The sequence below is a fragment of the Eutrema salsugineum genome, unplaced genomic scaffold (genome assembly GCF_000478725.1).
Source record: "Eutrema salsugineum unplaced genomic scaffold, Eutsalg1_0 scaffold_9, whole genome shotgun sequence".
NCBI classification, from domain to species: Eukaryota; Viridiplantae; Streptophyta; class Magnoliopsida; order Brassicales; family Brassicaceae; genus Eutrema; species Eutrema salsugineum.
This window is the reverse complement of record NW_006256342.1, coordinates 514,249-535,843: the sequence shown is the minus strand read 5'-3', so window position 1 is coordinate 535,843 and position 21,595 is coordinate 514,249. Positions and strand designations below refer to the sequence as shown.

At 38.8% G+C, this 21,595-nt stretch overlaps 6 protein-coding genes across 11 annotated transcripts; 3 read left to right on the top strand and 3 right to left on the bottom strand.

Moving 5' to 3' along the window:
• Window positions 1–1,956: 1,956 nt before the first annotated feature.
• Window positions 1,957–4,079, top strand: LOC18008191 (syntaxin-52). 3 transcript variants are annotated; one of them, XM_006389809.2, is made up of 6 exons: window positions 1,957–2,102; window positions 2,621–2,842; window positions 2,968–3,173; window positions 3,272–3,372; window positions 3,450–3,494; window positions 3,716–4,079. In XM_006389809.2, exons 2-6 carry the CDS (start codon window positions 2,625–2,627, stop codon window positions 3,845–3,847), a joined length of 702 nt encoding a protein of 233 aa, XP_006389871.1. In that variant the 5' UTR covers window positions 1,957–2,102; window positions 2,621–2,624; the 3' UTR covers window positions 3,848–4,079. The 3 variants fall into 3 exon arrangements, with proteins under 3 accessions (XP_006389871.1, XP_024007120.1, XP_024007118.1); XM_024151350.1 differs by having other exon boundaries at window positions 1,995–2,100; window positions 2,608–2,842; XM_024151352.1 differs by lacking the exon at window positions 3,716–4,079 and having other exon boundaries at window positions 1,965–2,102; window positions 2,608–2,842; window positions 3,272–3,474.
• A 308-nt stretch (window positions 4,080–4,387) lies between these two features.
• Window positions 4,388–6,276, top strand: LOC18008913 (B3 domain-containing protein At3g19184). Its single transcript, XM_006389807.2, has 7 exons — window positions 4,388–4,627; window positions 4,726–4,815; window positions 5,170–5,201; window positions 5,289–5,451; window positions 5,579–5,785; window positions 5,882–6,029; window positions 6,112–6,276. Exons 1-7 carry the CDS (start codon window positions 4,493–4,495, stop codon window positions 6,120–6,122), a joined length of 786 nt encoding a protein of 261 aa, XP_006389869.1. The 5' UTR covers window positions 4,388–4,492; the 3' UTR covers window positions 6,123–6,276.
• A 944-nt stretch (window positions 6,277–7,220) lies between these two features.
• Window positions 7,221–8,710, top strand: LOC112083463 (UPF0725 protein At3g25080-like). Of its 2 annotated transcripts, none has more exons than XM_024151492.1 (6): window positions 7,221–7,375; window positions 7,469–7,596; window positions 7,680–7,784; window positions 7,873–7,980; window positions 8,087–8,176; window positions 8,277–8,710. In XM_024151492.1, the coding sequence occupies exons 2-6, from the start codon at window positions 7,567–7,569 to the stop codon at window positions 8,553–8,555; spliced, it is 612 nt and encodes a 203-aa protein (XP_024007260.1). In that variant the 5' UTR covers window positions 7,221–7,375; window positions 7,469–7,566; the 3' UTR covers window positions 8,556–8,710. The 2 variants fall into 2 exon arrangements, with proteins under 2 accessions (XP_024007260.1, XP_024007265.1); XM_024151497.1 differs by having other exon boundaries at window positions 7,245–7,375; window positions 7,677–7,784.
• LOC18009314 (protein ACTIVITY OF BC1 COMPLEX KINASE 3, chloroplastic) lies at window positions 8,693–11,444 on the bottom strand. The gene is made up of 4 exons (XM_006389806.2): window positions 10,981–11,444; window positions 10,649–10,876; window positions 9,110–10,555; window positions 8,693–9,018 (listed from the first exon to the last, which is right to left on the bottom strand). Exons 1-4 carry the CDS (start codon window positions 11,317–11,319, stop codon window positions 8,887–8,889), a joined length of 2,145 nt encoding a protein of 714 aa, XP_006389868.1. The 5' UTR covers window positions 11,320–11,444; the 3' UTR covers window positions 8,693–8,886.
• A 160-nt stretch (window positions 11,445–11,604) lies between these two features.
• On the bottom strand, window positions 11,605–16,091 carry LOC18009270 (sodium/hydrogen exchanger 6). 2 transcript variants are annotated; one of them, XM_006389805.2, is made up of 22 exons: window positions 15,766–16,091; window positions 15,612–15,663; window positions 15,351–15,410; window positions 15,194–15,218; window positions 14,993–15,078; window positions 14,795–14,906; window positions 14,645–14,707; window positions 14,525–14,544; window positions 14,347–14,441; window positions 14,079–14,107; window positions 13,959–13,990; window positions 13,823–13,870; window positions 13,660–13,720; window positions 13,472–13,569; window positions 13,302–13,377; window positions 13,175–13,194; window positions 12,933–13,030; window positions 12,741–12,850; window positions 12,538–12,621; window positions 12,312–12,412; window positions 12,090–12,190; window positions 11,605–11,990 (listed from the first exon to the last, which is right to left on the bottom strand). In XM_006389805.2, the coding sequence occupies exons 1-22, from the start codon at window positions 15,947–15,949 to the stop codon at window positions 11,941–11,943; spliced, it is 1,605 nt and encodes a 534-aa protein (XP_006389867.1). In that variant the 5' UTR covers window positions 15,950–16,091; the 3' UTR covers window positions 11,605–11,940. The 2 variants fall into 2 exon arrangements, with proteins under 2 accessions (XP_006389867.1, XP_024007254.1); XM_024151486.1 differs by having other exon boundaries at window positions 11,605–11,987.
• Window positions 16,092–16,526: 435 nt separating this feature from the next.
• LOC18009364 (probable leucine-rich repeat receptor-like protein kinase At5g49770) lies at window positions 16,527–21,399 on the bottom strand. 2 transcript variants are annotated; one of them, XM_024153266.1, is made up of 19 exons: window positions 21,286–21,399; window positions 21,062–21,185; window positions 20,871–20,942; window positions 20,706–20,780; window positions 20,544–20,615; window positions 20,306–20,467; window positions 20,119–20,193; window positions 19,955–20,026; window positions 19,787–19,858; window positions 19,635–19,703; window positions 19,470–19,544; window positions 19,309–19,380; window positions 19,091–19,225; window positions 18,522–18,997; window positions 18,298–18,450; window positions 17,906–18,045; window positions 17,584–17,803; window positions 17,275–17,510; window positions 16,686–17,195 (listed from the first exon to the last, which is right to left on the bottom strand). In XM_024153266.1, exons 1-19 carry the CDS (start codon window positions 21,395–21,397, stop codon window positions 16,686–16,688), a joined length of 2,922 nt encoding a protein of 973 aa, XP_024009034.1. In that variant the 5' UTR covers window positions 21,398–21,399. The 2 variants fall into 2 exon arrangements, with proteins under 2 accessions (XP_024009036.1, XP_024009034.1); XM_024153268.1 differs by lacking the exon at window positions 20,119–20,193 and having other exon boundaries at window positions 16,527–17,195.
• Window positions 21,400–21,595: the final 196 nt, after the last annotated feature.

The following is a 21,595-nucleotide window of genomic DNA, read 5'->3' as shown; positions in this document are numbered from 1 at the left end:
GGAAGAAAAATGATGTATCGTACCTTGAATTATGCTCCCACTTACTTTTTTTATTGCATCAATTTCAGTGCAGTTTCATTAAAATTTTAGTACTATAAGATTTTATTAAACCAAGTCTTGATGCGATTTATATATACAAATGACATAAAAGTTAGCTAAAATTTGTTCCCTGAATACCAAATTATTTAGTTGCATAAATTATGAGACAGCAATGGAAAGATTAGCTATATGATTGAGCGTATAGTATGATACATTTCCACCGTATCTTTTAGTTATTTCTTAGCATTTTCTTAGCACCTTAGCATTAATTTTTGTCACACAAGCTTCTTATATTAGTTCAAGGTTGGAATATAAACACATAATTTAGATTATACACTTACACAAACTACCAAGCTTATAATGTGCTACAAGTAATATAATTCACCTATCTTTTTTGTTGTTGTTCTAATCAGCACCCCAAAATATCAATATAAGAAAAATTCAATATGCAAAACAAATAAATATGTAGACTTTGAGTATTGGACAAAAGATAGAAGACGAATTCGAATGCAAAAGAGAAGAAGAAGCAAAATCCTGAAAGGCTGTGGAGAGAAGCACGTGATGGTCCAACACCAAATCCACAATTCAAGGTCCCTCGTTTGACCTAAACTTGTCTTGAGATTCGCACCAAATTTTGATTTTTTTTTTCTCTTCTTCTTCTTTTTATTTCATACAAAATATTTTATGGAAAAAATACAAATCTGTTATTATGGTAACTTTAATTTCCTAAATTCCATGTAAGTAACATACATGAAACACATAAAAACATTGGATTCTCACGGTAAATCATCTCTTCGTAACAATTTATGAAACTTACAAAATTTTTGCCCAATACTAATAATAATTATCTTATTGAGATGTGCCGTTGCCTTCACGAAGACGTCATGCATTAAACACTTATTAATGAAGGGTTTAAATTTTAATCATGTAGAGATACCAACATGTTCTCTGAAACTTATATTGATATTTTATAATACCCATTATGGCTAAGTGTCTCACAGCATACATTAATTTACGCTCCTAGTAGCTAGTAATTAGACTATTAGTATATATATATAAAAAAAGATAGATGAGTGTGTCGTACTTGTACACAGTTTTCTTTTCAGGTGAATTACTAGATCATATCACAGTTTCTAAAATTTATATCAACCAATGAACCAAATATATGATAATTACACTTTAATTAAAGAAAAAAATGCAAACTAATTGTATAGTATTGTATCTTATACGTCATACAAGTGTTTATAATTGGTGGCTAAAGTCCGACTCTTGAGGAGGGCCTTAAACTACAGTCTATACGGATTTGAAAATACGTCCTTCTATAGAGAGCCCTAATGCCAAAGAAATCTCCAGAAAGTTTTTATTTTCAGGTGGAAATTATATAGACTCTCTTCTTCCTCTCCTTTTTGTTTTTTTTTTGTTTTTTTATACCATTCAAAATAGATTCTAAAATTGATAACTCGCATACTTATAACTATCTAAAAATCATATTTAAAGAATAATAAACAAAATCGAAAATACTTAAACTACTTTAACAATTGCAAACTTTTTAAACGCATGAAACGGTTCCAAAACATATACAAATTAGATGTTTTATAACTCACAATTAAATCTTATCAATTAAAATTAACAATTTTTTAAATATTTTTTTTTTCAAAACTGAATTATTCTTTTCAATTATTTTAGACAAATTCAGACGTGCAAACATTATATAATAAGATGCTCGCAATGGCTAAAGTAAATGTTTGTCGAAAAAAATGCTCGCAATGGCCTAGTGTTATTATGTATTTATACTTCTTAACCCTAAATTATCTTTGCTTTGTCCATATCAACCCATTACTTTCATAATCACCATTACGCCCAACTATTAAAATCGATGAGCAAAACGAAGTCGTTTCACACAGCTCGTAGAAAATTCCCTTGTTCAAGTAAAATCTCCGATGATTGACTAAATTATATTCCTCCGGGTGGTTCAGCGTCGGCAAAGTTAGCACGACAATCAGCGTTTCGATCTTCGAATCATAAAGGTTTGATCGCCGTGCAAGGATAATCTCCGGGGGGGGGTAAGCCTTTATTAGGTTAATTTCACGATGTAATTTAGGTCAATTTCGTCGGATTGGCGAAATTTTTCCCATCTTCCCTGATCATAAATATCGCAGATTTTGGGCTAACTGGCTGATTCCTTGCTCATCTTACTGGGAATTTCCTCTCTTTTTTATTGAATTTTCTTCTACGAAGCAGTTTAAAGGTTTATTTTGACAAAGGTCGAGGTTTTGTGTCTGTGCTTATGATTCTTCTATCGGAGTATGATTTTCGACACTGCATTGTTGCTAACGTTGGCTAAAAGTTTCCAGATTTGACGCCTTTTAGTGAAAATTTTCTCTTAAAACGGTTTATGGTTATTGTGTCGAGATTCTTGTAGAGATGTAAGATATTTCCTTGCTTGATAAGAGTATCGTTGTTTAGAAGCTAGTTGCAGCTAGTTTTCATGACCATACAGTATATACTTATTTGAGACACTTGTGATTCTCTTAATATATTATAATTTGCTCTCTCTTAATTGGGTAGGAACTTGTTCCAGGACAATGGCGTCTTCTTCGGATGCATGGATTAGAGAGTACAATGAGGCTTTAAAACTATCTGAGGATATAAATGCCATGATGTCAGAAAGGAATTCATCGGCTTTAACGGGGCCTGATGCTCAACGTCGTGCTTCAGCAATTCGAAGAAAGATCACCATTTTGGGGACCCGATTAGACAGTCTTCAATCCCTCCTTGTTAAGCTTCCTGGGAAGCAACATGTGTAAGCAACTTTTAATATGGTTTGCCTGCAACAACTGTCAGACCCCAAATTAGACAACAGTTAGTTTCATGTTGGTCTTGACCTATGTGATCATGATATATGTGTATGCCACTGTTGATACACAGGTCAGAGAAAGAGATGAATCGTCGCAAAGATATGGTTGGGAATTTGAGAATAAAGGCAAATCAGGTGGCGTCTGCTCTGAACATGTCAAACTTTGCAAATAGAGACAGCTTGTTCGGCCCAGAAATGAAGCCGGATGACGCAATGAACAGAGTCTCTGGCATGGACAACCAAGGCATTGTTGGATTTCAACGACAAGTTATGAGAGGTAGGCTGTGTTATGTCACATTACGCTATGACCATAGTAAAGATATTGGCTTCTGTATTAATTTTTCTTTGATTGCTTTTTTTTTTCCCCATGAGTAGAACAAGACGAAGGGCTCGAGAAGTTGGAGGAAACAGTGATGAGTACCAAACACATAGCTCTCGCTGTCAATGAGGAGCTCACTCTGCAGACAAGGCTTATTGTATGTATCTGCTGTTTTACACTGTTTTTTCCTGCTACATTTTCGTGTTCTAATATATCTGACTTTCCTGCATGCAGGATGAGCTAGACTACCATGTTGATGTTACCGACTCCCGCTTACGGGTAATTATATTCATTGAACAAGTTGATCTTCATAAATCGTGAGCTTAAGTTGTTCCATTGATAAAAACGTATTTTAGGATGTCCAAGAACCTCTCCGTAGTTGCTTTTGGGATCTTAAATAGCAACATCAATAGTTGAATGTGGTTACCTTTTGAATAGGATTTGGTTCGCATTTGGCTTTGGATTGATGTGACCTGATTGTGTGTTCTGAATGAAAACAGCGTGTGCAGAAGAGCCTTGCGGTGATGAACAAGAGCATGAAAAGCGGTTGCTCATGCATGTCTATGCTCTTGTCAGTGCTTGGAATCGTTGGTCTTGCTCTTGTGATTTGGCTACTGGTTAAGTACCTGTAATGCCAACATGATGATTCTTTATGAAAGTTTTATCTTGTTCACTCGGCCTCTCCTGGTTATTGTTGTCCCTTTCCTCTTTTGTGCTCTTGTTTTTCTTTCCCGTCCATTGATTCTTCTGCTGTGAGGTCAAAGAAGAATATCGCTGAAAAAAGTATATAAATCTGTATTGCCTTCGTATGTTGACGAATTGTAATCAAAGTTGACATTTGTCTCTGTATAAAGATATGGCACTCGTACTTGGCTCAAGAAAAAAAGGTCGTATCTATCAATCACTTGCAGATGAATTAAGAACTAATGTGGGCTTGTACGATGCAGAGACATAATCCGTATAGATCGAAAAAGCCCAATAAGCGTAGATAAACAGTTTTTGTTCTGAGTCTTTTAGTGGGCTCTCTCGAGCCGTGGACGATTCCTCCATAGCCTATCAAAATAAATATGGAGGGAAAACAAGGTTTTTGAATTTTTTTTTTTTTAATTATGAAGCCCATAACCACATCACGTTGCTTACATAGGAATTCCACTGTGTAGAAATTGAAATTGAAATTCGTTTTACTAAGACGAAAAAATAAAGAGAAGAAACCCAACGGTCACTTCAAGCGCATTCAAGACTTTTTTTCTCATTTTTTTTTTTGTTCATAGGAACAGATGGTGGAATCATCGGAGCTGAGCTATGAACAGATTCGTTTGAAGAGGGTGGAAGAGAACAAAAAGAGAATGTTTGAGCTTAATCTCAACAAGCTCGCTCAATCTCTCCGCGTCTCTTCTGCCAAGCCTTGTCCAGTTATTGTTTTTTTTTTTTTTCTTTTCTCTTCTATTCTCTTTATATTTCTGGAATCAACCAATTTTTTATTTTTGGTTTTATCGTTGGGAATGTGCAGGCTAAGACAAGGATGCAGCGTGTTCCGGTGGACTTGTCGGAGGTCAGGAGGTCAAACCGGCCGAAGAATCCGCCTCCGAGTTACAGAGAGGTCTTTTCTACCATTTATCTTTCACTTACTTTAGTTGTGAGCTATTGGGTTTGTGGTTTTTCTCCAATTTGATGAGTAATTGCTCTCTATATCTTTTGTGCAAGTTTTCTTATTTTGAAGCTCAAAAGTGGGTGACGAATCAGAAAGTTTTCCCACTCTTGTATTTAATCAACTGAGGAGATACACTATAACATAAGTAGATCTTGTTGTTAGCTTTTTAATACTAGTAATGAGAGAGTATTCTTGGTCCGAGAATCTTGAAGTCAAAAAGTCTTTTTTTTTTTTTTTTTTTTTGAACTTTTGAAGTCAAAAAGTCAAAACTCATAATCAGACTTGTTTGATCCTTATTTGCAGATGGGGCTAGAACCTCTGGAAAGGCCAAGAAGGTTGACCAGTCCACACTCTATATCAGACCATATTTGTCCAAAACTATTTCATGGGATTTATCAGTTAGTTGTTTATGTTCTTTGCAGGACCTATCAAAGAAGAGATTTGCTGAACCGCGTGTATGCCTCAGACGAGGCAAGAGTGTATGCAGTCCACAAGGCAGAGATGCTTCAGTCAAGCTTAGAACCTGGATTCCCAAGCTTTGTTAAGTCAATGCTCCAGTCACACGTAACCGGAGGATTTTGGCTGGTATATATGAAGTTAAATGGAGATGCTAAAAGAAACTTGAAAATGCTAAAAGAAGTCTGATACTTATTAGCCTTGGTAAGTAAACTCCGAAGATTCTTATGTGTTTTGTTTCTGTTTTTGCAAACAGGGCTTGCCGCATCAGTTTTGCAGGACACACCTGCCACACCGCGATGAAATGATCACTTTGGTTGATGAAAACGATGAGGAATTTCTGGCCAAATATCTTGCTGAGAAGAATGGTCTTAGCGGAGGCTGGAGAGGTTTCGCCATTGATCATCAGTTAGTCGATGGAGATGCTCTTGTGTTTCACCTTATCAATTCAACAACGTTCAAGGTAAGGAAATCTTGATTTGTTGTAAAATAGACCAGTAGAGAGTTTAGAGGCAAATGACACTTTTAAACATTGGTGTTGAACATATCGTTTGTTCAGGTGTATATCACTAGGGTATATGATGAAGCAAACAATGATTCAGATAGGAATGATAAAGAGAATGAAATTGAAATAAACAAGAAACAAGAGGAGAATTGTTCTGAAGCTGGTAGGCTGCGAAGCTGCAGTGGTAAAAGGAAAAGAGGAGGTAGTAATGAATGTGTCATATATATATGTATATCTCTTAATAACGGTTCGATAAAACTAAAGTTGTTGATTGATGTGTGCAGGCAGGAAGTAGAGTTTGAAGGTCGGACTAGGACTTCAATGGAAGGATGTAGTTTAAACAAGGGTGCCTAAAAAGAAAACCCTTTTTTCTTTGGTGTCGGATGAGCAGTGAAGTTATGTATGTGATGGGGACCATTACGGCAAATATTTTGGTAGCTAAGGGGTGTTATCGGAGAGTTGATTTATAAAGATTTTTAGAGTTTAAGATTCTATAGTTATTGGTTTGTGGATTTTTACATTCTTAATAGATTCATCTGTTATTCATTTAGAGATTATAAAAATCAGTTGTTATTGATATGATGATTTTTATAATTTAATCAAAATCCATTGTTATTCAAAAAGTCTGCATTTTAATGATTCTATGATTCTGTTATAATCTAGTGTTATTGGCATAATGATTCTTTGTAATTTAATTCATAAATCATGATTCTCAAAATACTACCTATATCCCTTGGATTTTCAAAATCTGTCATATTAAAAAATTCTTAATAGATTGTTTAAATCCATAAAACTCTCTCTAAATTTTACAAATCCAACAAAACTCTTAAAAATTGACAAATCTCATGATTTTTAAAATCAACTAAAATCTTCATAAATCCAACTCCCAATAACCCCCAAGTTGATTTATATGAAACGTAGGCAGGAGATATCTTGCACGATTCCTGACCTCTTACGATTATATGTGTTGAGTCATGTAAGCATTGTAGTCTTCACTGCTTTTGAAGCTAATGTATAAAGATTGCATTAAATTTAACGGGCCTGAACGAGGTTAAATTAGCTAAATATTTTGAATCAGGCCTGCAAAATTCTGGCCCATTTTAACATCTCTATAAATTAGATCACAAAATTTAATTTTGAAGGAATTTCATAAGAATAAAGGCTTTGATTGGTAACTTTGCGGAATGGCGGAATTGCGGAAAAAATTTTGCGGAATAGATTAAGCGATTTATAAGTCGCTTTTCTGCGGAATGACTTTTTCTTTGTATTTTTGTTAAGCAAAAACGCAGTCTGTGTTTTTGTGTGTATTTTTTCATTATGCGGATTTTTGTTGATTGGCAAAAAACCTGCGGAATTGTGTTTAAAAACGCAATTCTGCCATTCCGCAGTTACCAATCAAAACCCAAAAGTTGAGAGAGAAATTAGGCGATAGATAGATAGATAATGGTGCCTCGTCGTACTCGTCTTCCACCAAGGATAACGAAGGAGTCGGAGGAGGCTCGTATCGCGAGAATGGAGGAGTATTGGCCTCAAGTGTGGGAGTCCGATGTAATTCGTTGGAGATGACTTTGTCTTGTTTGTTTTTCGCTGCTTTAAATATGTTTTGATTTGCTTATACAAGATTGCTCCTCTAATTGGCAGGGGTTCGATATTGAGCACGTGAAGAGAATAAGTGATGGTTGATAGGTTTTAAATGCGAAGATGATGATTATCCCGTTGTTGTCGACCTCTATGCTAAGATGGGCCTTCATCAATACAATATGCGCAAGGTAAATTAAATATAGTCGATGATCTCTGTTCTGATCATTTTAATTAATAGTTTTGCTTATTCTTGACTTGTTTCTTGCAGTAGATCCCTCTACCGATGATCACCATGTTACTTTTCAGACTAGTGTTTTCGAAAATTCATTTAATAGTTTCAATGTCCAATGTAACCTTGCTAGACCTAAAATTGAAGGTAATAAATTTCTTCTCTCTATAGCAGTCCGGAGTTTCCCTCATCCTGATTGTTTATTATTATAAGCAAATTTTCTGAATCTCTATAGCGACCAAGGTTAACTGGAAACGAAGAAATTTACACCGCAATTTCACCGTGCCTGAATGTTGGCCGTCAGATGAGGATTTGGCTGCTGACAAAAGACCGATTTTACGTGGTAAATGCATGGATCATATCTTATAAGGATCTGTAAAGTAATTCATGATATGCTTTCACTACCTAGCTAGTGTGTGTGTGTGTGTGTGATGTTTTTGCTTTTGCAGGTGCAGGAATCTGAGTTGAAAGATAATGACTGGATTCGCCTCTATATGGAACTTGCATTTGTCACAACCAATCGGAAGGATGACGACAATGTATGTCTTTTGCTTTTGCATTAACTTTTGCAATGACGACATAACACTCTGGAGTGTGTTTCTCTTTTAGGTTGAAAGATTTCGTTTGTTGTTGTTGCAGCACAAGCTGTCCGAGTTGGAGATTGTCAAGGTAGTGGTAGAAGCCCGTAATAAGAAACTCAAGGGAGCCATAAACAAACTCAAGGGAGCCATAAACGCAAATATTTACATAGAATATACGCAGGACTTGGGCGAGAGTCGTCGTAAGTATAGAACTAAAATCAGAAGAGTCTTTGATGTGAGAACCGGACTCCTTAATCTTGTCGGTGACGATCAGGTTCTTGGTCTCGTAGGCCACGACCAGGAACTTAGTCCCGTGGGCGCACAGTCAGTACCTTAGGGTTAATTTATATTCGTTGTGTCAATGGAGGAGGATAAGGAATATGCAAAGAGGTTTTGTAGATTCAAAAAATATCACCAAGTGTTCCATGCTTTAAAAAATTAGCACGGCATGCTAAACTAAACTCAGCTATAAAATCCCCCAATTTGGCAATCAAATTCTACAATTTTTTTGTTTCTCATCGGTTATACTTTGGTTTTTTTTTTCACCAGTAAAATACAAGGAGAAAGAATGATACTATTACTATAACACGAGGCAATTCTGTGGTTTTTGCGAGATTGTCTCTCGCCTTAATATACAATTTACCATTTCATTGACAAGAAAAGAGGACCTATGGGATGATTGGTGACGACGATGGTGTTGTGGCTCGAAGGAGTTGTTGCAGAAACCGAGCTGCAAGACGTTGGCCAACACCGCCTGCAACACGCCCTCCAAGTCTTCGTGCTTCCGGTTGTTGTAGCACCTGATTAACAAACAAAGGAGTTTAGAACATATAATCAAGCCACCTTATACAGTAGGTCAGTTGCAAATAAAAATGTCAAATGATGTATTACCTGAACTATTGGCTGCAAAATAGCTGGGTCAAAGCTTTCTGAAGATTGAAGAAGGCTCCATATTCTTGAGACCTGGTCCCGAAGCTCAAGCGTGCTTTCTAGTTCCGTGGCACTCATTGTTAGAGGGCCATTCCCGTTTCCACTGAAGACGAGAGATCTCAAAAACTCAGGCATGGAATTGTATGTATCAACAACAGAGCCCAGAGCAATTGCTTCACTGACTCGTACAGCTTCTTTAATTACCAACAGTCGAAGTTCTTCGCCATTTGGATCCAGCAGCAGCTTCAATACAGGTTGTAGAGCATCTTTCGCTGAGAAATCCCTATCTTTACTTCCCTGTTGTAGAAGGTTCTCAAGTCTATTCCACCTAAACTTGCCATCTTTGAACAGAAGCTCAATAAGGGCATCTCTTAGATACGGGTTTGGATCAGTGAGAAGCCTTTTGGCAAAATATGGGTAAGAAGCAGCTAACACTTTGAAATTGGGATCTGCGTAAAGTGCCAAACCTTCAAGCACAGTAAGCGACCTCAAGATCAAGGCATAGTAGGCCGGGACATTAAACGGATATTGATAGAAGACAGCACCTAGACCATCAACCAAAGTTTTGAAATTGAGCTCGCTCACGGTATAATTGAGTGCATCATCAAAGAAGTCTCTGAGGGCTGGTACGATTGGGGTAACATCCACATCAGGCGATAAGAACTTCAAAGCGTAGTAATCTCGGGCCATGGCTTCGTAATCTCGGTTGACCAAATGAACAACATGACCTATGATAGCAAATCTAGCTTCCTCTGGTGTCTCACTCATCATGCCAAAGTCTAAAAAAGCAAGTTTCCCATCAGGAGTTGCCAAGAGGTTACCAGGATGAGGGTCAGCATGGAAAAATCCATACTCTAAGAGTTGCCTCAGGCTACACTGGATTCCTGTGTTAACAAGATCCAGAACCTTCAAACCCTGACTCTCAATGGCAACTTGCTCGTTCAATTTAGTTCCCTCAACCCATTCCATTGTTAGCACCTTGCGGCTCGTGTAATCCCAGAATATATCAGGTACAAGAACATCTGCTTTGTCAGCATAGAGTTTCTTAAACCTCCTAGCATTTTGGGCCTCCTGGACGTAGTTTAGCTCCTGATAAACTCTGCAGGCAAACTCATCGATGAGGGCGAGGACATCAGTAGTGATGAAGTCTACATACTTGTTTATGAGTTTCCCAACTCCTCTAATAAGGTAGAAGTCAAGACCAATGGCTTCTTCAATTCCAGGGCGTTGGACTTTGACAGCAACCACCTGACCCGAATACCTAAGCTGAGCTTTGTAAACCTGGCCAAGACTAGCTGCTGCGATCGGCTCTGGGGATACAGACGAGAAAATGGATTCGAGAGACAAATCCAACTCTCTCTCTATGCAAGCAAAGGCCTCTGCATCAGGGAAGGTTGGCAAAGCATCCTACTTAGGCACACATAGAAGAAATTAACAAAGTTAGAGAGATGTTGTCAAAAAACAACAACAACAAAACAAAAGTCTTAAAAAGAGGTGGACCTGAAGCTCTGAAAGTTCTTCAAGGTAATCCGGTGGACAGAGGTCGGGTCGGGTGGATAGACCTTGACCTAATTTAACGAAAGTAGGACCGAGACGAGTGAAAATCCGACGGAGCTCACCTGCTCTCTTCTTCATGTTCTGCACTAGCTTGCCTTGCCTCTGATCAATCCCCAATCTCAGCGCGAAACCACCCAAAGCTGCTAATATCTCCACACTTCTCCGCAAAGCCTAAAGTCCGAATTTTGGTAATGCATCATCTCTCTCTTAGTTTCATTCACCTCTCTTTTCTTGTTTTTTCGTTTTAACATTCAGAATTTTTGGTAAAAACTGACCTTGAGGGGCTGAGAGCCGTGTTTTCTGGCGATGAGCTCCGGAGAATAAACAGAAGCATCAACAGCACGGCCCAAAGCTCGCGCCTCCGCTTGAAGATCATCGGCGAGATCAGCCCGTCGGTATTGAACAACCGGCGCCGTTGTCGCCCTCGGTGGTGGGGAAGGAGTAGCCGTCGCTCCATCTTCCCTGGGCCTAGCTTGAACCAGAGCCGCACGCGCTAATCTCCTCCGGTTCACCAAGAAATACTTAGATTTACCGCCATTTCTTCTCGAATTGCATAACGAAACACAGTCACCGACTCGAGTTAAACCCAGCGACTGACCAACCACCAGACTCATCGTGTACGCCCCGCGAAACGAGAGAGAAGAGAGAAGAGAGAGAGGAGAGAATTCAGATTGTGATTGCTCAGCCAGTAATAGCCATGAAAGAAGAAGAAGAAAGAAGAGAGAGAGAGAGAGATGAGGTGATATTTATTCCCTATTTATTTACATTTATTTATGGGATTAGAAGAGTTTTGGGTTACTTACTTCCGATTCAACTCAATAAAACAAGGTCCACACTTTTGGCGTGCCGTGACGTTCTCTATTTCTTACATAACTCAACGACACACACAAAAAAAAAAGAAGGAAATTTAGTTAATTGAGACAGAGACAGAATTTAATACGAAACCTACAGAACGAGATTCGTGGGATTGAGCCAGCCATGGCATCAAAGTTTTGTTTTTCCTCTTTTTTTTCTTAAGCTTGTGTGGATGTAATTAGCCAAACAATATCCCCACCAAGGTTCAGAGTAACAACACAACACAGTCCAGTAATCTGACGACTACTACTACTACTCAACATAGTTCTTCGGAACGATCCAGTATGTTTTCTATATGTACACCAACGGCTGCTTCACTAATATATGATATGCCTGTGAGTGTGATAACTGATAACAACTAGGTTTCTCGTCTCAGATAATTAGCCGCGGTTATTAAAATTCCCTCTTCTAGTGAAAGGCATTCGTTCTTCTGCCAACAAAAAATAAACATGGTTTAATGGGTGCAGGGAAACAAATAATAAAAAAAGCATATAATAGTGGACAGTCTTGATTATTAATATGTTGTTACCATGGTCTTGCTCAGTGTTATCCTCATCATCATAATCTCCGTTGTTACTTGTGAAGAACGGTGTTAGGTAGTTTCTGTCTAGTTCTGTAAATGACGCGGCGCTGCATAAACAAAACAAAACAAAACGAATGGGATTTTTTTCTCTAGTGTTTTATATAATACAGTAGATAGAAACTTGAAAGCGGACTTGATTTTCAGAGTTTACGTTAATCAGTGATTTACCTCTTATGGAACTCTCTTAGTTTTGTCCTGAATCCACTCCCTGATGGTGAATCTTCATCATCATAACTTGTCATGAAACGATTGTTCACCACCTCAAAGCCCTGACAATAAGAAAAACAAGAAGAAGCACATTAATCGAGAGACCGGAAATAGCTTCACATTGAGGACAAAAATGTGACATCTTTTAGACACATGACGTCTCTGTATGACGACCAAATCGACTTACATCACCAAGGGATGTATCATGGCTATCGCCTACAACCTCTAGGGCTTCAAGCATTGTACCAGTGGATCCTCCAATTAGCAACACCTGAAATCAGTTCCAGTAACATCAAGGATCACATAAAACGCAATTAATATCTGGCTCAGCTATCAGCAACAGCAACAGAAAACCCTTTGATTGATAGATCCTAAACAAGGATGGCTTACCGTCAGAACAACAATGGCTGTCGTTGCTGTGAAGATGGTTTGACCATGTCCTTCTGGAAGATCATGAACAGATTGTAGAGCAAGAGCAAAAGCCATAGCGCCTCGAAGTCCTACGAGTCCGCATGTCCTGTTACTTCTTACCGAGGAATCGGAGATGATAGCTACATATGGAAACAAAGAGCAGTATCTTACCACTGTACCAAAGTGCTTTTTGATGCGTCATTGGTATTTTCCTATGAGCAGGTCGTGCCAGGTTGACCAAATATCCACAACCAAACACATTAGCTGCCCTGCGTAAGACACAAAATATGCCAACGAGTAACAGTATCAGGCACCCAAAACAAAACACAAAAATGCAATTTGGAAATGAATGTAACTATTGAGACACACAAACATGATGTGGAAATGTCCTGAAGTGAAACAAAAAAGCATACCTCGCAATAACGATAAACAGCTGAGTTTTGACACAAAGGATAAAAGAAAGTTAAGGAACGATAGCAGTTTATATATACTAAAGAAATAGTTGAATTCCAGATCAGTAAAACTTGAGTCAGAGGATACAATAGAAAAAAAGATGAATCCCAAGTGTGACCAACTATGCTTTTCCATGGCAATATCAAAACCCATGTAGATGAACCTGCAGTTTTGATCATTTGAAATTATAAGGTCAGGTCATTGACGCATAAAAAAAAATATCTACCATCAAAATGCATAAGAGTGTAAATACATACACAAATGTCTCTGCCAGCGAAGATATCAGATGAAAGAATGCAGACACAAATCGCTGAGAATTTACAGACAAGTTTGAGTAGGTATAATGCTTCATGACCTGAAAGGCAGAGGTGGTTTCCATTATACTACTTTACTTTTGACTGAGAATCATAACACACAGAATTCATGTAATCGAATGAAAACTCACAATCCCAGTAAATAGAATCGATACAATGCCAGATAGACTGAGACCCTCAGCAAGCATGTATCTAGCATAAGGAAAACAAAGTTAACAAAATGCACAACTTCTACGAGGGTCAATCGAAGAACAAATACAGTTAATTAGGGAGAGAAGTTCCAAAGTTACTTACGAGAAATATGGGAAAAGCACAAAGAGGCAGCACTCCAAGTTCTGCAAACTAAAAGCGAGAGTCAGATTAAAATAAGTCAATGCTGACAATTAGAACCCGAAATAAAAAAAAATTAGAGAAAAAACTAGTCACTCACTTATCAACATCCAGCCCTGCATACTTGAAGAGGTGCTTTGCATTAAGGCTAACAACTCGTGTACGAGTATGGAATACAGTAAAAATGTTTCATAGGAAACTAAAACCTAAAAAAGGATATGAGAGCAGATGTAAATCCAACTCCAACCCCTGCAGAAGAATACATTTGTCTCTTTAAAACCCATAGAGCACCGATATATGAATATATAATGACATAGGAAAACGTCGAGATGCACGAAATGTCATATTTAGTCTGATATTCATCTGTTATTTTTCTTAGGTAAGCATTCTCAAACTCTAGCGTTACCATGCCATTTCAAGTCAAAAGAGCCCAACGATGCATTAGGTATAGAGACAAAGAGAAAGGTCGGCAGATGATAAAAGCGAACCTGCAGACATTGAACCGATAAAGGTTTCGAGAAACCTGACTACCACCATAAAGATATTCTGTCCAGATGAGTGACTTCTCACCAAGGACATTGTCCTGCATCCCAATTTATAGCCTCGTTAAAATATCTTAACATTAGACTATCGTCTTTCACAGCATATCCTGATCAGCTTACATACCTGTAGAGAGATATGGCCATCTGCCAAAAGCAACATAAGAAAGAGAAAAATCTGATAAGTAATGTGATATTTTCCATCCTAGTATAAGGAATCAGAAATCACTACTCAGAAACTACTAACAGCATCATTCAAAACTGATTCTCCAAACACCAGGGCATACAAATTCACATCGGAGCCAAGTTCCTGCAAAACAATACATAAGTAAGGAATGGTAAAAATATACTGTTAAGAAAATTGAGAAACTCCCAGTAAAGCAGTAAAGTTAAGTACCTGAAATATGGACAAGACAGTGACAGGATCAGTGGCTGAGATAAGAGAGCCAAACATGAGACACTCAACGAATGGAAGTTTGTACATGAGAAACATCACACCGCCAAGGTACCTTCAATAGAAAAAGAACTTATGGATAACGGAATGAGGCCTTATCGGTCAACAAACAGAAGATATTCAGAGGACAGAGATGCATACACTAGCACGCCTGTGACCATGGAAGCTACGAAAGTTCCAAGTACGGAGAAAGTGACAATGGCTCCAAAGTTTGAAAAGAATGGTTTCTGCATAAAAACACCAACGAAAATGTAAGAATCGTCAATAATTCAAAAGCAAGGAAGCGATCCCTGATGGTAAAAGAAGAAAACCAATAAAGACATGAGAGCTCTATGCACTTACGGGTTGTAGACTGAATCCTGACTGGGTGCAAACAAGTACGTCAAGGAAAACAACATATTTCGTTGCCAAGTTAAGATTTGAGAACCATGAAAAGATTATGTCACAAATGTAAACAAAAGGCAAGAACAGTCGCAGATACAAACTCGATTAAGGATATAATATAATGGGTGGCAGCAGAAACAGAAAGAAGAACTCGTCGTGGAAATTGAACCATGTCCTGTCAGGTAAATTGAAACAAGATGCGCAAAATAATAAAATAAAAAAGGATTAGCAGTGGACAATACTTGCATACAAATTCGTGTATGTATATGTGAATAGTTACACTACTTTAATTTCCAGGTTAGTTGAGAAGGGCCAGAAAAATAGCAATAAAAAATGCGAATATACTTTTAAAAAAATGGAAAGAAGTTCAACGAACCTTATGCTAGTCTCCGTGTTCGAGATGTTCGCCAAACCACCAACGATCAACCCTGAATTTCACAATGAATCAAACAAAGGATTCGATGGAAACGGGGAAAATCGAGGAGGACGATCGCAATGCAAACGAGTAAGAAGAAGACGGAAAAACAAACCGATGAGAAGCGAAGCACTAGCTTCGGGTAGATAATAGAACTTATGACGGCGAAGGACATGACCGAGTACAAAAGAGAGGACAAGCATCATGATCTGAAGCAAAATCCCAACTCCGGCGGCCTGCTGCTGCTTCTCTTGGCCTTGCGGATCGTGAATCGCCGGCGAAATCTGCAGCTCCGACATTACGCCTTGCAGAAATAAAATTCTAGGGTTTATATCAATGGTAGTTGCTCTTCTTCGTCTTCTTCTTCTTCTTCTTCCGCTGTATTTGTTCTCACAGATTCACGAAAGTGAGTAAATGAAAATTCGTTTAACTCGTGAGACGACTTCTTCCTTTCTGAGGACGCATTTTGCATTTTATAGGAATCCGCGTCCCCACTGTCGCTCTGACTTCTCAGGTGGATTTCCGTTTTGGGCTTTTATGGGCCAATAAGTTTTCAACCCCAATAGAATTAGTTTGGCCCAATGGCTGTACAAAGATAATTAAGATACTTTTTTAATCACGATTTTATTTTTATTTTTTATTTTTACAAACGGGAAATAAGGTATAGGATAAGAACAAAAATATACAATTAAACCCTAGAATTAAACCAAATATTTGAATGATTTGAGTTTTTGAATACTATAGTTAGACTTTTGGAAATATTTAAAAGAATAGAAGAGTAAAACATTTACAAAAGCCAAGTCTTTACTAATATAGGCCGCTAATCTGCTTTCATAAACACCGATTAGAGGAGTTTAACGTGGTTAATTTGGTTTACCATCAGATTTCGGATGGGTTTGGGAAAAATTAATATGAATACATTAAAAAAGCCTTATACAGTATTTAAAATAACCTCATTCCATTAATGCAAAAGCACAAACGAATCTCTTTTTGATTAAAGAAGAAAACCCAATCATTTAATTACTCTTTTTTTGGTTACTTGGGCTCAATTTTGGTGGGAACAGAGTAGCCACCGCTATAATCAAACGCTTCGTCTCGTGCTACTTTCTTCCTCAAACCCTCTCCATACAAAAGCTTATCTCCGCCTCTGACGGCTCCAAAATCTGTGGCGGAAGACGAAGCGGAAGCGGAGGAGCTAGTGGTGGTCCCAATGTTGTGGATGATAATCTCGATCTCTTTAACCACTTGGCTCATCGTTGGCCTATCAGCCGCCGTCTCATCAACGCATTTCAGGGCTAATTCCAAATACCGGCCGAATTCCGGTAGGATTCCGGCTTCTCTCAAGGAACGATCCATCTTATCTCTCAGCCCGTAGAATTCCTCGTCGCTCTTGTTCATTGCAAGCTTGATCTCTCGAACAATGTACTTTCCTTTCTCGATCGGCTGTTTCGCGGTGATCAGTTCCAGCATTACAACACCGAAACTGTACACATCGCTCTTCTCTGTAAGTTTCTGCGTTGTGTAGTATTCTGGATCCAAATATCCCTGCCCATCGACAACAATCATCAATTTTGATTCATCGAATCATTGCAAGAGAGTAAAAAAAAAAATGTTATAACATTACCAAAGTGCCTTTGACTTGGGTCGAAACATGGCCTTTGTTGCAGTCCGAAACGAGCTTGGACAAACCAAAATCAGCAACCTTGGCCGTGAGATTCTCATCCAAAAGAATGTTGGTTGATTTCACGTCCCTGTGGATGATCGGAGGATCCGCCAATTCATGGAGGTATGCTAGTCCTCTTGCCGATCCTAGAGCCACTCGCAGCCTCCTTTTCCAGTCAAGCCCGATACCAGATCGACCTGACAGGCAATATGAGAGATGAATATGTCTGTCTTCTTGTGATTGCATTCAAAGACCAGATTTTTGCTGTACCTGTTAAGCTATCTTTTAGCGATCCATTGGACATGTACTCGTAGACCAGAATCTGCTCGCCCTGTTCGAAGCAAAACCCAACAAGCCCAACGAGGTTCTTGTGATGAACTCGAGAAAGCAACTCAATCTCTGTTTTGAACTCGAGACCGCCTTGTGTTGATCCCTGTTGTGCTCTTTTGATCGCCACCATTTGCCCACCTGTGAGCATTCCTCTATACACCTAATGCAAAATTACAGACAGAGAGAGAAAAAAGGAGCACTTTTTAGCTGTCCAGCTCTGACAGTGAAAGCCTAGTTTTCAAGCAATGCTTCATTTTTTCACCTTTCCATAACCTCCATAACCCAACTCGCTGCTCATGGAGAAATTGTTGGTGATCTTCTTGAGTTCTTCGTAGGAGAACCATCGGGCCCCTTTCAGCTGCGGTGCGCCACCACTCTCTTTTCCACTCGATGCCCATGAAACTGAGGAGAAAACACTGATTGTCTTAGTAAATCAAGGCCAAGACATATTCATTGTAATAAAGCCTAATATATCCAATAAACAACTTTACAGTGAATCAAGTTAATGTAAAGCTATTTCTTTTTTCTGGTGGAGCTCATCCTCTGCAGGCACTAATCTAATTTTGGATTTTTCTTCCTTGTTTTCTCCTGAGAAATGAAACTTATATTGCGTCTTTAAAAGAAGCAACTGCTAGCCTAAAGCATAGGACTTACCAAACGGTCTACTTAAACCGATAGCTTGCTCTGCGCGTCTCTTCTGCCAAACAGCGTATATTCCTAGTGCAACAAGGCACAGGACCAAAGCGCTGCAACCAGTTATTATCCCAGTGACCATCCGAGAGCTCAAGGAATGTCCATTACCTGCCTCTGCAAAAAGTTTCCAGATTGTAAAGAGTTCAAGGTCCTCCACTTCAGAAGCAGGCATATAAAGCTGTTACCTGGGAAAGTGTAGGGAGATGCAATGAAATAGTAAGGTCCAAACAAAGGAGGAGGTTTGTATGTTTGGTTACTCAAGTCAAATCCAATTCTCTGAACTTCGCTTCTGTTAAAGTACTTTCCCGTAGGCGGGAAAAGTTCCAACTGTATCTGGAGATAATCATCATTGTTGAAGAAAGGGTTTTGTAGAGAGACCGAGCCTGGAGTGAGTCCTAGTTTCACCCACAAGCTCATCTCGAGCGAATGGTATGTATTCACATTGGACAGGTCTCTGAACATTGGCCCTCGGAAGTACAGTGTGCCTTCATAAGGGTAGGCACATTCACAGCTCTGAGGGCTGATCTTTTGGTCTAATGGACAAGATTTTCCTCCACAGTTTGCAAGACTTGTTGAGTATATTCGTTTCGCTTGTTGCTGCTGAATCTGGCAGTAGTTTGTGTTTGAGAGAGCTGTTGTGCATACCGGGTTTCCTACGAGTCTACAACAAGAGAGATAGAGAGAGAGAGCTTCTGTAATAGGCTGCTAAAGACAGTTTGATTATTAACTTAGGAGGAAGAAAGAAGCTAGTCACATTAATGTATTGGTATATCCAGAGCTCAGTGTTACAGAGGAAATGTCGTTGTCCTGCAGATCAACAAGTTGGAGCTGTGGACCTATTGTGTCTCCCAAGCTCAGTGTTCCATTGAAAGCGTTATTTTTCAGTTTCCTGTGCAAATCCAAAGCAGGAGTTAGAGATGATTTTCTAAAGCTAATGTCAAACTTGAGTGGAGACTAAAAGCTGAAACCTACACTTGCTGAAGCTGTGGGAACCCAAAGAGCTTGTGGGGCAGTGGTCCTTGAAGAGATCCATATTCCATCACCCTAAGTCCAAACATTTAAAAAAAAATAGTTACATGTATTTCGAGATGAGAGACTTCGGGGGCTGCAAACTGTAACAGGGCAGCACTTACAGTGTGGTCAGTGAAGGTAAGGTTGAGAACCAGAGAGGAGACTCTGATGGATCAAATGAGTTATTGCTGAGGTCTCTGTAACAGACATGACAATTTATCAGAACACAGAACACAGAACACACATAACTGTAGACAAAATACGTTCTCTAGTCCCGGGAGATTTACACGTAGTTCAGTGACTTCATGTCTGAAAAATTTGGCAAAGATCCTACAAGCTTGTTGTGGGCAAAGTTCCTGAGATACAGAAGTAAGAGATATGCATACATTCGTTAACGATGCCCCAAATATGACCGAACTAGAAATATGAAAACACTCACAGTTCAATGATATTTGTGAGATTACTGAGGTTCTCTGGAACTTTTCCGGTCAGAGTGTTTCTGTCAAGCCGGCTAAATGCAAAGCCAAGAGAGAAATAAGATATTCTTTCAAGATAAGTAATTAAGAAGTATGAAACTAAGGACATAAAGATGGTATATGTTACTCACAGAACCTCTAGCGTCTGAACGAGTCCCAAAGTGGAAGGTATGCTCCCTGTGAATTGATTTCCATCGAATAATCTGACATTTTGAAACAAATAAGCTGTGATGATCAGTTACCATAAGCCTGATAGAAATTTCTATATGATTAAGAGTGTTATTATTTGACTAACACATGGATCAGTATCATCTCAGAGCTGAAAAGTTTTGGTGGGATGGTGCCTGAGAGCTGATTCTTGTTGAAATGACTACAGTTTAAAAATTTTCCTTTTTTTGCATCAGATGAAAGATGGGTCATAATACTCAGACAGAAAACGTCTAATGAAAGTCAAAAAAATAGAGAAATACAAATACACTCACAAGTGTTTGGCTTTTAAAAGAAGATCAAGACCGGGACTCGAGCCTGATGAAATTGGAATGGGTCCTGTCAACTGATTATCCGCAAGATCCAACCAATAAACCTTGGTGAGGTTTCCTAGAGACGCTGGAATTTTACCCGTGAAGTTATTCGAGTTCAAGGCCCTGATATGAAAGTGGGGAAATCTCATCAAACATGATCGGATCTAACATAACATTTTGCAGTCTAAGAGTTTCTTACAAGAAAGATAGATCTTTGAGATAGCCAAGCTCATTTGGGATGCTACCAGTGAAGCCACAGCCAGCAAGTATGCTGAAAGATGCAATACATGCATGTGTTTAGATATATAGATACAAAAGGATCTAGAGAAAGAATTATATGTCTCTTTAAGAGATTCTTTACAGGATGTTGAGCTTTTGCAGGTCTCCTAACCGGGAAGTAAGTGAACCTGTGAGCCCTGGATTAAACGAAAGGTCCCTGATGCAACACAGAATCCCCAATTAAGGTCAGATAACAAAACAAAAAAAAAAAGAAAAGAAAAGATTTTCCTCGTCTTGAGAGACTGACAAGGATCTTAGTTCAGCAAGTTCTCCAATGTCCCCACTAAGTCTTCCTTTGAGGCCCATTGTTGACAAACCCCTGAACACAAAAGACTTGCTTGCTCAGTTCATTATTACCAAAGTAATTAATGTTTCACACACACACACACACACACACAAGTATGATGATGAATGGAGTAATAAAGCAGCAGCACTCACAAAGCAGTGATTCTGGAGTCATTGCAGGAGACACCTTCCCAAGGAGTTCCACAAGGATCATCAGAGCCTCCCCAGCTAGGCGGCGTATTATCCCATTGATCCATCAAAGAACGAATTGCCGCCGCTAATAAAATCCAACCCAAAAAAGAAAAAGAAATAACAAACAAATATTAAAAGAAGCATTTCCGTGGCTCTAATTCAATGCAACGGAAGAAGCAGAATACCATCACGAGGGTCAGTGACTGATGAAACCATTGAGAAAACAGTGAACGAGTAAGTGAAACAGACCAAGAGCAACCCCGAAGTAGCGGTTATGGTGGTCGTTGCAGCCACCATTGTTCCTCAAGAGACATGACTTCTAAAGTTTCCATATTTAAGGTGATTTTTTTTTTTGACAAGGAACAAAATTTGATCATTAAAGTAGCTTCCTTATGAGACAAGATTTATCATTTATCTCATCAACAAGGGGAAATAAAATAATGTGTGTGTAAAGTCTGCCAATAGGAACACGAATGGCACCGAGAAAAGTTGGTT

Coding starts and splice junctions, on each gene's coding strand:
- LOC18008191 (XM_006389809.2), top strand. CDS start 2,625: ATGGCGTCTTCTTCGGATGCATGGATTAGAGAGTACAATGAGGCTTTA. Junction 3,174..3,271: donor TCAACGACAAGTTATGAGAG/GTAGGCTGTGTT, acceptor CCCCATGAGTAG/AACAAGACGAAGGGCTCGAG. Junction 3,373..3,449: donor CTCTGCAGACAAGGCTTATT/GTATGTATCTGC, acceptor TCCTGCATGCAG/GATGAGCTAGACTACCATGT.
- LOC18008913 (XM_006389807.2), top strand. CDS start 4,493: ATGGTGGAATCATCGGAGCTGAGCTATGAACAGATTCGTTTGAAGAGG. Junction 4,628..4,725: donor CTTCTGCCAAGCCTTGTCCA/GTTATTGTTTTT, acceptor GGGAATGTGCAG/GCTAAGACAAGGATGCAGCG. Junction 4,816..5,169: donor CGCCTCCGAGTTACAGAGAG/GTCTTTTCTACC, acceptor CCTTATTTGCAG/ATGGGGCTAGAACCTCTGGA.
- LOC112083463 (XM_024151492.1), top strand. CDS start 7,567: ATGGGCCTTCATCAATACAATATGCGCAAG. Junction 7,597..7,679: donor ATCAATACAATATGCGCAAG/GTAAATTAAATA, acceptor TTCTTGCAGTAG/ATCCCTCTACCGATGATCAC. Junction 8,177..8,276: donor ATCGGAAGGATGACGACAAT/GTATGTCTTTTG, acceptor TTGTTGTTGCAG/CACAAGCTGTCCGAGTTGGA.
- LOC18009314 (XM_006389806.2), bottom strand. CDS start 11,319: ATGAGTCTGGTGGTTGGTCAGTCGCTGGGTTTAACTCGAGTCGGTGAC. Junction 10,877..10,980: donor ACGGCTCTCAGCCCCTCAAG/GTCAGTTTTTAC, acceptor TTCGGACTTTAG/GCTTTGCGGAGAAGTGTGGA. Junction 9,019..9,109: donor TTTTGCAGCCAATAGTTCAG/GTAATACATCAT, acceptor TTTGTTAATCAG/GTGCTACAACAACCGGAAGC.
- LOC18009270 (XM_006389805.2), bottom strand. CDS start 15,949: ATGTCGGAGCTGCAGATTTCGCCGGCGATTCACGATCCGCAAGGCCAA. Junction 15,411..15,611: donor AACACGGAGACTAGCATAAG/GTTCGTTGAACT, acceptor TTTACCTGACAG/GACATGGTTCAATTTCCACG. Junction 12,851..12,932: donor AAAAGCACTTTGGTACAGTG/GTAAGATACTGC, acceptor GCGGACTCGTAG/GACTTCGAGGCGCTATGGCT.
- LOC18009364 (XM_024153266.1), bottom strand. CDS start 21,397: ATGGTGGCTGCAACGACCACCATAACCGCTACTTCGGGGTTGCTCTTG. Junction 19,545..19,634: donor ATGAAGTCACTGAACTACGT/GTAAATCTCCCG, acceptor TGTCTGTTACAG/AGACCTCAGCAATAACTCAT. Junction 19,381..19,469: donor TTACCTTCACTGACCACACT/GTAAGTGCTGCC, acceptor GTTTGGACTTAG/GGTGATGGAATATGGATCTC.